At 31.4% G+C, this 13,075-nt stretch overlaps 1 protein-coding gene across 1 annotated transcript; it reads left to right on the top strand.

Moving 5' to 3' along the window:
* Positions 1 to 94: 94 nt before the first annotated feature.
* LOC130974901 (uncharacterized) lies at positions 95 to 3,246 on the top strand. Its single transcript, XM_057899740.1, has 3 exons — positions 95 to 683; positions 1,347 to 2,342; positions 2,426 to 3,246. The coding sequence occupies exons 1-3, from the start codon at positions 95 to 97 to the stop codon at positions 3,244 to 3,246; spliced, it is 2,406 nt and encodes an 801-aa protein (XP_057755723.1).
* The last annotated feature ends 9,829 nt before the right edge of the window (positions 3,247 to 13,075 follow it).

Genomic DNA, 13,075 nt, shown 5'->3' with positions numbered 1-13,075 from the left:
AACTCTCAACACTTTTCTCTTTAGATCTCTTTTTCTTCTTCTTCTCTAGATCTCTTTTTCTTCTTCTTCTGTAGATCTATTCTTCTCTATTATCATGGATGATAGAGTAAGATTAAAAGTGTATTATGATGGTCAAATTTTGTTACAAACATCAGAAGGAGTGAAATTTGTGTGTCAAAATCCATTAGATATTATTATTCCGTTTACACTGTCATTTGAAGAATTAAAAGGTATCATTTGTGAGAAGATAGATTCTCAAACAACAAGGATAGTATCGTGTATTCTGTACAGATATCCCATATCTGTATTTGGTGGGTTCGTGCAATTTCAAACGAAATACGTGACAGACGAAGCGAGCATGCAAGAAATGTTTTCAGTGTATCTCGGAAGTCGGTCGCGAATATCGTTTATCGAACTGTATATTGAGTTCGAGCAATCTGCAGCAGACCGAGATATTGAATTGCAGGATTACAACAGTGATAGTGAAGAAGAGTTCGAAAGTAACTACGTGGTCGTTGATCCGGGTGTAGACGAAGATCAAGCTGACGATGCTATGGTGGCAGACGTGGAGGATGTGGCAAATGCACTAGCAAATCAGGAGCCGTTTGTGGAGCCGAGTTTCATGCGGTCATTGGATTTGGATGCCATGCATGCACCGGAGTTTCCTCAATATGTAAATGCAGGTGCGCCATTAATTTAAATTAAGATTTCTAAAAGTATGATTTGCACATGGGTTATTAGTTTAGGAGAAACTGTTACGACCGGTTAGTTTGGACGGACCGGTTCATTCGGACTGACCTGCTCGATCGGACCGACCGTTTCGTTAGGACCGGCCGGTTCGTTCGGACCGGCCGGTTCGTTCGGAACGACCGGTTCGTTCGGACCGACCGGTTCGTTTGTCCAAGTCGGTTCATTTAGACCGATCGGTTCGTTCGGACCGGCCGGTTCGTTCGGACCAACAGGTTCGTTCGGACCGACCGGTTCGTTCGGACCGACCGGTTCGTTCGGAACGACCGGTTCGTTCGGAACGACCGGTTCGTTCGGACCAACCGGTTCGTTCGGACCGATCGGTTCGTTTGCCCAAGTCGGTTCATTTAGACCGATCGGTTCATTCGGACCGGCCGGTTCGTTCGGATCAACAGGTCCGTTCGGACCGACCGGTTCGTTCGGAACCACTGGTTCATTCGCCGAAGTCGGTTCATTTAGACCGACCGGTTCATTTGGACAGACCGGTTCGTTTGGACCGGCCGGTTCATTCGGACCGACCGGTTCATTTGGACCGGACAGTCAATTTATTAATACGATTATTATTGCTAACAACTGTAATCTTTGTGATGTGATTGCAGCAGAGCTTCCCCTTCTGCCGGATGGTGAATTTAGTGTGGGAATGGAATTCAGTTCTAGGGAGGCAGTAATTAAGGCGATGAAAGATTATACAATCCGCAGAGGTGTAGATTATCGGGTGCATGAGTCAGAACCCACGACATTTTATGCTAAATGCACCCAGTATAATGCAGGATGTGATTGGCTGATCAGGGTGAGCAAGATGTCCAGAAAGTTCTGTTGGGAGATAAGGAGGTACAACGGTTGTCACACCTGTACTAGGGCCACCATTTCTCAAGATCATTCGAAGCTGGATTCCAACACAGTTGCAGAAGCAATAAAGCCATTGGTAGAAGTTGACCCGTCTATTAGGGTGAAATCAGTGATTGCGGAAGTACAGTCAAAGTTTAACTACACCATTAGTTATCGCAAAGCATGGTTGGCAAAGCAAAAGGCAGTGGAGTCAATTTTCGGAGGATGGGAAGCTTCGTACGAAGCCTTGCCGATATGGTTTGAGGCTATGTGTCACAAGGAGCCATCCGCAGTTGTTCATTTCCAAACAATGCCTGCGTATCAGGGAGATGACTTAGTTCCTAATATTCGTGTACTTCACCGAGTCTTCTGGAGTTATTACCCTTGTATTAGAGCCTTCAGACATTGCAAGCCAATAGTGCAGGTAGACGGAACTCATTTGTATGGAAAATACAAGGGTTGTTTGTTGGTTGCAGTATCACAGGATGGCAACAACAATATCGTGCCGATTGCATTCGCGATAGTTGAGGGAGAGACATCTGATGCCTGGCACTTTTTCCTGAGTAACTTGCGACAGCATGTTGTGAGACGTGACGGGGTGGGCCTTATTTCCGATCGGCACGATTCTATTAGGTCTGCTGTTGATCGTAGTGACGGAGCGTGGTCTCCTCCCAGAGCATTCCATATGTTCTGCATCAGACATATAGAGTCCAACTTTCTGAGAAAATTCAAGGCTCCGTATTTGCAGAAGCTTATCGTCAATATAGGTATGATGCTCACGATTACATTGACTCCTTAACTCAGTTATTATGATGAGGTTTTTTATGGTGGGTCACGTTTTAATTGACAGGTTACTCGCGAACAATTCGCGAGTACGAGACGCGTTATCAGCGTTTGCGCGAGCGGGGTGAGGCTTATACCAACTGGTTGGATCGCATTCCGCGTGAGCAGTATGCTTTAGCTTTTGATGGGGGATATCGATGGGGTCATATGACAACCAATCTTGTGGAATGCATCAACTCCGTACTGAAAGGGGCTCGCAATCTTCCAGTCACTGCACTTGTGAAGGCAACGTTTTACAGGCTTAATGAATTGTTCACCCGGAAAAGAGCCGAGGCTGAGGCTAGAATTAATGCAGGACATGTGTTCTCTGAGCTTGTAACCTCCAAACTGCAAGCAAATCAGCGGGCAGCTGGTAACATTCAAGTTAGTTGCTTTGACCGCCAAAATGAGGTATTCGAAGTGCGTGAGTGTCCTAGTGGTGTGGAATATGCAGTGGATCTCCGTCAACAAAGGTGTGACTGTGGTGAGTTCCAAGTTGACCGGCTTCCGTGTCGACATGTGTTTGCTTGTTGTGCAAACCAACGTCTGGATTGGCAACTGTATGTACATGATGTTTACAAGATGGACCAGGTTCGACGAGTATACAGGGCTAGGTTTAAGCCACTCGGAAATCCAACAACATGGCCTGTTTATCATGGACCTCGATTCGTTGGTAATCCATTCCTTAGACGGGTATCCAAAGGTCGGCCAAGGATGACTCGTTTCTTGAATGAGATGGACACTCGGATGTTGCGTCGTCCTAGGAGATGTAAGCAATGCGGGGCCGAGGGCCACAGCCGTAGTAGATGTCGTCAAGGTGGTGGTGAAAATAATCCGGGTGCGAATTAGTGCATGAATTTGAACTTTTAATATAGTGTATGACTTTCATATATGACATTATTGTACTACGTTATTCTATGACTTTTTAAAAATTTACTTCGAGTGATACTTATAATTCTATGAAATTTCGGCAGCATCTCCTCTCTTTCTCGGACCACGCCACCCTATTTGGGTCCCGACCAAATATTTCTCAAACCTGTTCTCAACCATAATTAAGCCCAACACATAATACATAAATAAGTCAAATACATCATAAGTATCTAAGTCCAACACATGATACATAAACAAGTCAAATACATTATAAGTAAATAAGTCCAACACATGATTCATAAATAAGTCAAATACATTCTAAATAAATAACTCCAACAACTGGTACATAAGTAGGTCCGACATCATTTTCTCGTCGCCCATCTTACATCTTTGACTAATTTCTTGCATTTCTTCGCAACCTTTTTAAAAACGGATGGGGTATACCGACTAGCGCTCCTACGAGGGGGATCAGTTCTAAGGTTGTATCCTTTTCCTTTGTCGCTAGTGCTTGTACCTGTCAAAACATTCAATAACCAACTAATCAAGCAAGATAATAAATAACCAAATAATTGAAATAATAATTAACCAATTAATTCAATTATCAACTCAAATTATCCATAATAATTAACCAAATAATTCAAATAATAAATAACCAAATAATTCAATAAACCACTAATTCAATCATCAACTCAAATTATCCATAATAATTAACCAAATAATTCAAATAATAAATAACCTAATAATTCAATAAACCACTAATTCAATCATCAACTCAAATTATCCATAGTAATTAACCAAATAATTCAAATAATAAATAACCTAATAATCCAACAAACTGTTTTACCTTCAGTAGGCGTTGTACCTTCATCCGGACCATCACCCCCATCATGATCATCCTCACTATCCGCCTCATCCTCATCGTCGTCCGCATCCTCATCCGCATCCTCATCATCATCCTCATCTGCAACCTCATCCCCACTAGGATGGTCAACCAGAAAGTCATCATTGGCCTCATCACCTGGCTGGTAGCTCTCTAAAATGAGATTCATCGGAACACGACGTTCAAAGCCGCTCTGTGTGATACCCTTGCAGGCATCGTCACTCATACTAGAGTCAACAGAAAATCTACCTCCGGAGGTACCAGAGGAAGTGAGCTGTCGAGGTCTCGTATCCAATGACCGTCTACCTGAAGCTATCCCACTCGGTTGGGCCATCTGATCGGGGAGAATGGATCCGTAAGATGGATGTGAGTAACTTGGCACAGGAGCCATGAAACCAAGTAGCTGTGTAAACAAACCCTGTTCACCTGCATCTTGGTGCGGGACACTCCAGTACTGCTGATATACTGGTGGAGTTAAGTAATCGGCAGAATGCGTGTCAGGCATGTATGGAGTAAACTGCTCAGCCGCTTCTTGTGCCTGTGTTTGTGAGGGAGGCGGGGGTGGTTGCGGTGGTTGTTCTTGTTGATTCTCCTGATTCTCCTGATCATGCATAGGATCACCGTGCTGATTCTCTGGGTCAATTTGTGACAGATGCAGGTGGTCACCATATCTACCTCGGTACCATTGCAAGTAGACGGATGCCTGATCATGTGACGGCACAATTTGCTCAACAAGAACATGGCTATACCGGTTCATCCAATGCATAACCCAGAATGAGTGGGTTCCAGACCAATCTTGATTCTTCGGACCTGTCAGAATTTCGCCGTGTGCTTCACCTAGGTCTTCCTCCTGATCAGGAACCCCCTGAGCCAAACCAAATTGCCTCCTCAGTCTATCAGATGCATGCCACTCAATGCATTCAAAAGATATAAGTGGAACTCTGGCACTCCAAATAGCTGCATGCTGACGGATGTCAGCAGGAATCACGTCCGGATCGGTCCTTCCAATTGCATAAGGCTCCCAAACAAACTACATACATTACACAAGTAACCAACGATTACACATTGAATAATAATATGATTACACGAAAAGAACTACTTATTTAATACAGCAAACCTGTCCTTCTTGCAGAAGATCCAGATCTCTCCTATAGTTCTCAAGGGTACGATATCTGTATGGCCGATTCTCACGTTCCCAGTTCTGCCACCTGACACCAAGAGATTCGTTAACTTACATTTATCAATACAAGGTAAAATACTCTATTTCAAAGCGTGTAGTAATTAAATTTACCTATTTGCAATCGGAAAGACTTGAGGATTGCCTGGAATCGGCGCAATGAACGGTAGGCGGATCCATGCCCAGGCAAGCAACAGTGTCAGTGGACCATCAATCTCCTTGCAGTCGACACGAGTTGCTCTACACAACGATCTATACAGGTGTGCCAGGCAGGCCGATCCCCAACTGAACTGTATGATCCCACCAAAGTTACGGAGTAACGGCAGAAACTTCCAGTGCACTCCTGCCGCGGACTTATCTCCAAACATAACGGTCCCAAACAATAACATTATATGGCACTTCACGTACCTATGAATCTGGACCTCATCAACCAACACTAATCGATTTTTCAATGCTCGAAACCAAACCAGCTTAATGAAACTTCCCCTGCAGTCTTTCTTCATTGGTGCAATACCAAACTGATCCAAGCATTCGGCCTCTAAAGCCTCATAACTGCTCATTGTCGGTCCCGTAACTGGCAAACCATTTGTCGGAAGGCCAAGAATTAGCGCCACATCCTCTAGTGTCACGGCACACTCACCAACTGGAAAGTGAAAAGTATGTGTCTCAGGGCGCCATCTCTCGACCAGAGCATTAATCAATGCCGACTGACATTGGACAACTCCAATCTGTGAAACATGATAAAAGCCGGTGTCCCGTAAATACCTCTCCACTATTGGATCGTACCGATCCGGCGGCATGTAGTGGTCACATTGCAAGATTCGAGAACCCTAAACAAAAACGTAATATTAATTAATTATCAAATTAAATTGATCAAATCATACTATCATTACCAAAAAACTAATTTTACTAATTAATTTAATCAAATCATACTATCATTATCAAATCATACTAATTAAATTGATCAAATCCACAACATACTAACTTTACTAATTTTACTGAATTAACTGCGTTTTTATTATTATTATTGTTATTATTATAATTCATAACACAACATACTAAATTTACTGAATTAACATTTAATTATTAACGATCATAAATAAAATAGTTAATTAAACTCAATTACTAATACTAATAATAACAACAACAATTAATATATCAATAGCTACCTACTCCAATCTAATATGTACAGGTCTTATTTTTCTTCTTATTTCATTCATTCATTCTTTACATAAGACATTCATTCATTTCTTCATTTTATTTTAACTAAAATACATAAAAAAAACCCAGTTGGCCGGTTTACTAACCATATCATTCATACGTACATACATAATTAATTCCTATTTTAATTTCTATTTCTAACCACCTAATAATAAAATCATACATACATACATGTTAAGTTATATTACTAATAAAATCTAATATTATCACTATTATTATCATTAAATCAGATTATTCAAAAATAAAAACTTTACATAAGGAAATCAGATTATTAAATCAGATTATCATTAAATCATTAAATCATATTATTAAATTATTATTATTAAAACAGTAATAATAAAACAGTAATAATTAGATTAATAAAACAGTATGACTTATTATTATTATTATTATTATTATTATTATTATTATTATTATTATTATTATTATTAATCCAATAAATTCATTAATATTCATTATTTTATTTATTATCTCTCTATTTTTAATAACAGTATTATTATTATCATTCTATTTTTAATAACAGCATTATTATTATTTTATTATAATGTATCATAATTCTTTTTTTTTTAAATAATCTTATTACACTCTATAATCTCTGCATTATTATACTCTAACATTACTAATTCCTAAAATTTAACTAATCAAATTACAGTACTCAGGCATTACTACTACACTAATTTCTAACATTATCATCATAATAATTTACTAATCTCTAACTTAATAATAATTATTATTTTACTTAAAATAAAATTTTTTAAAATAAAAACTTACATAATTAGGATGATCAAGATAATTTGCAATGTGAAGCTCCGGACGATTAACATCTCTTAATCTTCTTCTTCTTCTAGGCATTGTTACAAACTGTTGTAATTTTTTTTTTCCTCAGCATCTTAAGTGGAGGGCCATGGCTGTGGGGTTAGAGAGGGATTGATGAGGAAGAGAGGGTTGCTGAAAGTGAAAGAATGAGGGAGGGGTTGGGTTCATTCATTCACGGAAGTATACATTCAATGGGATGCGGACCACATCTGCATGCGTGACACCTGGCTGGGGGGCACAAATCGGACCGTCCGATTTGTGTTCCTTCCCAGCCCCTAAATCGGACCGTCCGATTTCCGTGGTGAAATCGGTCCGTCCGATTTCTTCATCCCAGCCGTCACAGTTTGGTGAAGCACCATACAGCCCCATAACGTTGTAATACCCCAGATTTTCCCCAATATTGAAAATAAAAAAGCGTCAATAGGGAGGTTTTGGGAATCCGAATCATAAAAGGTGTTTTTTAGGGTTTTGATTTTTTAATTTTTCTTGGATTAAACCAACAAAATTAATCCACGGGATAAAATGCACCTTGAGTCTTGATAAAATGTGCATTTGTTTCGGGTCACAATGTTGTACTTATCATTTTTGGAATGGTTAAAGAATTTTTATAAATTTTTTTATATTTAAAAATAATTTTAAAAAATCAATAAAATTTATTATTTTTTACTAACGGTTAATATTTAAAAATATAAGTTAAAAATATTGAGTTGATAACTAAAAATATTGACAAAAAATAATAAATTTTATTTATTTCTGAACTTTTTTTTAATTTAACAACAGTGTTCGAACACTTTTACCTTTTCTCATTATGAATGGATGCTTCACCACTTTTATGTTAGACTTAATATAATTTCTAATATGGATCCCGCTAGGGAGACAATGGATTATTTGTACAATGTATACAATGGCTATTGAGTTATGAAATGAACATCCTCTATACTATTTAGAATAACCATCCGAATACAAAGGATAATAAACATCTTCTCGAAAAATTAGTTTAATTTTTGAGTTCACCAAGGATCGAACTCTTGACCTTTCGGATCTAGCGCTTTAATACCATGTCATGATACCACTCATCCCAAAAGCTTCAGATGATGAAAAAATGTAACACTAATGATTATATCTCTAATACTCCATAAATCTCCATTGTACACATTGTATAAATATTTCATTGGCTCCTTATACTTTCCCTTCTAATATACATTATAAAATTATCATTCACACGAAATATTTTAAAATTTATGACTATCACAAATAAAATGAGAAGAGTTACTAATCTTGATTCACAATGATAATCTATTTAATATACTAAAATTGAATTTTTCCCCAACTAATAAAGGTGACGTGTCGATCCCTCGTAACTCTGTTTTCTCTCCAAAATGAATGCAATTTTTTTATTCTAAATTATTTTATAAAAATATCTTTATTATAATTGTATTATAATTAATATTTAATGAATAATATATAATTATATTAATTTAAGAACATATCTTCATTATAATTATATCAAATTAATATTTAATGCATTATTAAACTACTTATCAATTATCAATTAAAAATACTTTTAATCATTTTAATAATAATAATAATAATAATAATAATAATAATAATAATAATAATTACAATAATAATAATAATAATAATAATAATAATAATAATAATGATATGATAATGGCACCAATCATGATAATCATGATAAGAATATTTGATTCTAGTCATAAAATGATCAAATCTTATGATATTAGTAACGCAGATTGATTTTAAATATTTTTAGTTATTTTAATTATATTAATTTTAAAAATATTGATGTAATTCTAATTCTTATTCGTTATTCAAAAATAATAATTACAATAATAATAATAATAGATTGAAATAACTACAATAATACTTACAATAATAATAATTATTAATCGGGTAATTTCAATAATAATAATAATAATAATAATAATAATAATAATAATAATAATAATAATAATAATAATAATAGGAAGGAGAATAATAATAGTAATAACTTGAAAAATTCGTATATAAACTATTTCAATTACCCGTGTATTATTATTAAAATTCTATCTATCTAATCTAATTAATATATTAAAATTGGGTTTTCCCCCAATTAATGAAAGTGAGGTGTCGATTTCTCATGAATCTATTTTTCTGTCAAAATGAGTGCACTATTTTCTCTTCTAAATTTATTTTATAAAAATATCTTTATTATAATTATACTATAATTAGTATTTAAGTAATAATGCATAATTATAGTAATTTAGGAAAATATCTTTATTTTTAGAAAGTACTATTCTCATGTAATGAAAGAACTATTCTCTCTTCTAAAATTATTTTTAGAAAAATATCTTTATTATAATTATATTACAATTAGCATTTAATGAATAATGCATGATTATACTAATTTAAGAAAATATCTTTATTATAATTATATAAAATAATCTACTTAATGTACTAAAATTGGATTTTTTCCCAACTAATAAAAGTAAGGTGTCAATTCCTCATCAATTTATTTTCTTTTCAAAATAAAAGTACTATTCTCTCTTCTAAATTTATTTTAAAAAATATCTTTATTAGAATTATATCACAATTAACATTTAATGAATAATGCATAATTATACTAATTAAAAAAAATCTTAAATATAATTATATAAATTTAAACATAAATTTATAATTCTAATTGCTATAAATATGATACTAACGTTCGTAGTAGTAAATTGATATTGCAATAATTAATTTCTATAATTATTTTATACTACTAAAGGCTATATATAGTGTTTCTTTGTGGTTAGTGAGTCTAAATCTAAGAATCAAAGCATTTTTTTTTCTAATATGTTATTCTTCTTTGATTGGATAATTGTTTCTAAGGAGTTTTGTAGGTCAAGTTCAAGTCACATTCTCTCCACGTTTTCTATATTTGTCTGAAAATATTCGAAGTGGAGCTTATAATGATATTGAATTTCCTCAATTTAAGTTCAGTTTTGAAAAATTCGTGCTAACCTTAAAGATGCAATTCAAAGATTGGTACTATATTTAAATTTTCGTCTCTTAAGCTTTTTGTATTAAAAATAATTTTATAACATATTGTGATTTTTTTCAGAAACTACCGTCTTCTGGTGCATTAATGTAATGCCATTAAGGAGAATAAAAGTCAATTTAATTTGACAATTTTAACAAGAAAATAGTCTGAATTTGTACGAATTCTAAGTGTTTGATCTTATGATGTTATTTCGATTGGTTGTTACGAGAATGATTCTAATTTATACGTATCTAAGGATTAGAATAGATTAAATATTATTTAAATAATTTAGTTCTAATATTAGTAATTAATTAAATTAGTTTTAGAGAAATTTAAATTATTGTCTCAATTTATATATTATGACCATTCTTTTTGGATACGTTATTTTTAAACTTTTTAATATGAATTTTTTTTATTTTTAAGTTTGTTTTCTTTTTTGGATATATGTATCACCTTTTTTTGTATTTCGGATTAGTGATACAATTATTAAGAGAAATGTAATTCATCAATAAATTAAAATGATTAAAAATTTAATTATATTGCGTAGATACAAAATTGATTAATTAAGATTAAGGCGTGAAAAAGAAAAAATAATCACAATACGTGGTTTTGCTTTCTTGCTAATATATAAAAAAATACGTGAAAGAAAAAAAAATTAAAATATCACAATTTTAAAAAAATTGTTAATTATGCATATAAAAAGAGATTGGAGAATGGATATAAAATATAAAAAATTATTACTGGATTGTAGAATAAAAAATAATCATATATATATATATAAATCATAACAAAAAATAATTAATATATGCGACTTAAATTTTTATATGTACAATTAATATATATGTATAGATAAATAAAAAAATTATTATAATTTATGAAAATTACACATACAATGACATTAATAATAAAGAATAAAAAAATTATTGAATGATTGTAGGCTCAAAAAAAATTAATCATGATCAAAAAATAATTAATATATGCGATTTAAATATATTTACATACAATTAATATATATAAACTACATAAAGAAGTATTTAGAATTATTTAACGAAATAAATATATTCTAAAAATAAAAAATTATTAATTAAATCATTGATATATATACATATAAATAAATACGAAAATTAGTATGATTTATGAATATTATTATGCGTATGATGGTATTAATAGAATAAAAAAATTATTAAATGATTGCAGGTTAAAAAAATATTTATAATGAAAAAATCAAAAAATTCTTAATATATGCGACTTAATATATATGTATACTTAAATAAGAAAAGATTTAAAATTATTTAAACAAAATAAATAAATATATCCTACGAATAAAAAATCATTAACTAATCGATTAATATATACTGATAGTATAAATAAAAAATCAATAAATAAAAAAAATAATATATTTTCAATTTTGGAAATAAAACGTAAATAATTATAATATAATAATTTGTTTAATTATTAATATTTATAATATTTATTTTAAATCATACATTTAGAAAAAAAGTAAATTAACAAAAACGATTAATAACTAAATTAGAGTTGATACACATAACACTAAATTAAGAAAAAATAAACGCATAATATGATACTTTTTTATTAATTAAATTACTACAATTCAAATTAATTTCAATAAAATAATTTAAAATTATAATTTCAACCTTATCACGTGTATAGTACGAATTATTGAACAATTTATTATCATGTACATGGCAAGGATTATTAAACAATTTTTCATGTATTTTTATTCCAAAATAAAAATACTATTTTTATTTATAATTATTATTCTTTATCAATTCTTTTATTTAAACACTAATATTATTTATTAATTTTTTATTTTTATTTCTCACATTTTTTTAAAATTACTTTTCAATATTTTAGGTATTTACTTATTAAAATTTTAGATATTAATTATACCTCAATTACGGTATTAAAACTTTGAACATAATTTCAATTTAATTTTAGACAATATCATATATATATATATATATATATATATATATATATATATATATATGATATTTTAGGTATTAATTATTATTATTTATTAACTTATTTTAGGTATTTAATTATTAAAATATTAGATATTAATTATATTCCGTTTACCATGTTAAGACTTTAGACATAATCCCAATTTAATTTTAGACAATGTCAGAAGCAAATATATATAAAATATTAAATTAGAAGAGTAGATTTTAATTTTACATAAAATAATATATGAGATATAGAGTATAAATAAATTTACTTGACAAATATAATTATTCATAGTGTGATATTTTATTACGATAACATATCTTTATGTATTGACTCTCTATAATATATATATATATATATATATATATATATATATATTAGTTTATTATTTTTTTATTATTATATTTTAAATTTAGAGTTTTTTTAATCTAACATTGCAGTGAAAAAATGACAAGCAAAAAATATGAAAAAAATATGAGAACATTCTAAACATAATTATCGTTAATCTTTTTTTCTTTAGTTTTCAAATATATTATTTATTTTATTTATTTAGAATAAAAACTAAATTTATTATAACTATAGTAAAATTATCTTTAAATGGTTAGTATTATTAGTAAATTTTTAAAATTATTAACATATTATTAGTATATATAATAAGCAATAGTATATTTTTTTTTCATGTTTATCATTTAAAAAATTTATAATTTTCACATAGTTTTTATTC

The sequence above is a fragment of the Arachis stenosperma genome, chromosome 4 (assembly GCF_014773155.1).
Source record: "Arachis stenosperma cultivar V10309 chromosome 4, arast.V10309.gnm1.PFL2, whole genome shotgun sequence".
Classification (NCBI taxonomy): domain Eukaryota; kingdom Viridiplantae; phylum Streptophyta; class Magnoliopsida; order Fabales; family Fabaceae; genus Arachis; species Arachis stenosperma.
This window is presented reverse-complemented; position numbering and strand designations above follow the sequence as displayed.

What these genes read in the sequence shown, in the direction of transcription:
- LOC130974901 (XM_057899740.1), top strand. Translation starts at nt 95, where the DNA reads ATGGATGATAGAGTAAGATTAAAAGTGTATTATGATGGTCAAATTTTG. An exon ending in TCCTCAATATGTAAATGCAG is followed by an intron (nt 684 to 1,346) that starts GTGCGCCATTAA and finishes ATGTGATTGCAG; the next exon opens with CAGAGCTTCCCCTTCTGCCG. An exon ending in GAAGCTTATCGTCAATATAG is followed by an intron (nt 2,343 to 2,425) that starts GTATGATGCTCA and finishes TTTAATTGACAG; the next exon opens with GTTACTCGCGAACAATTCGC.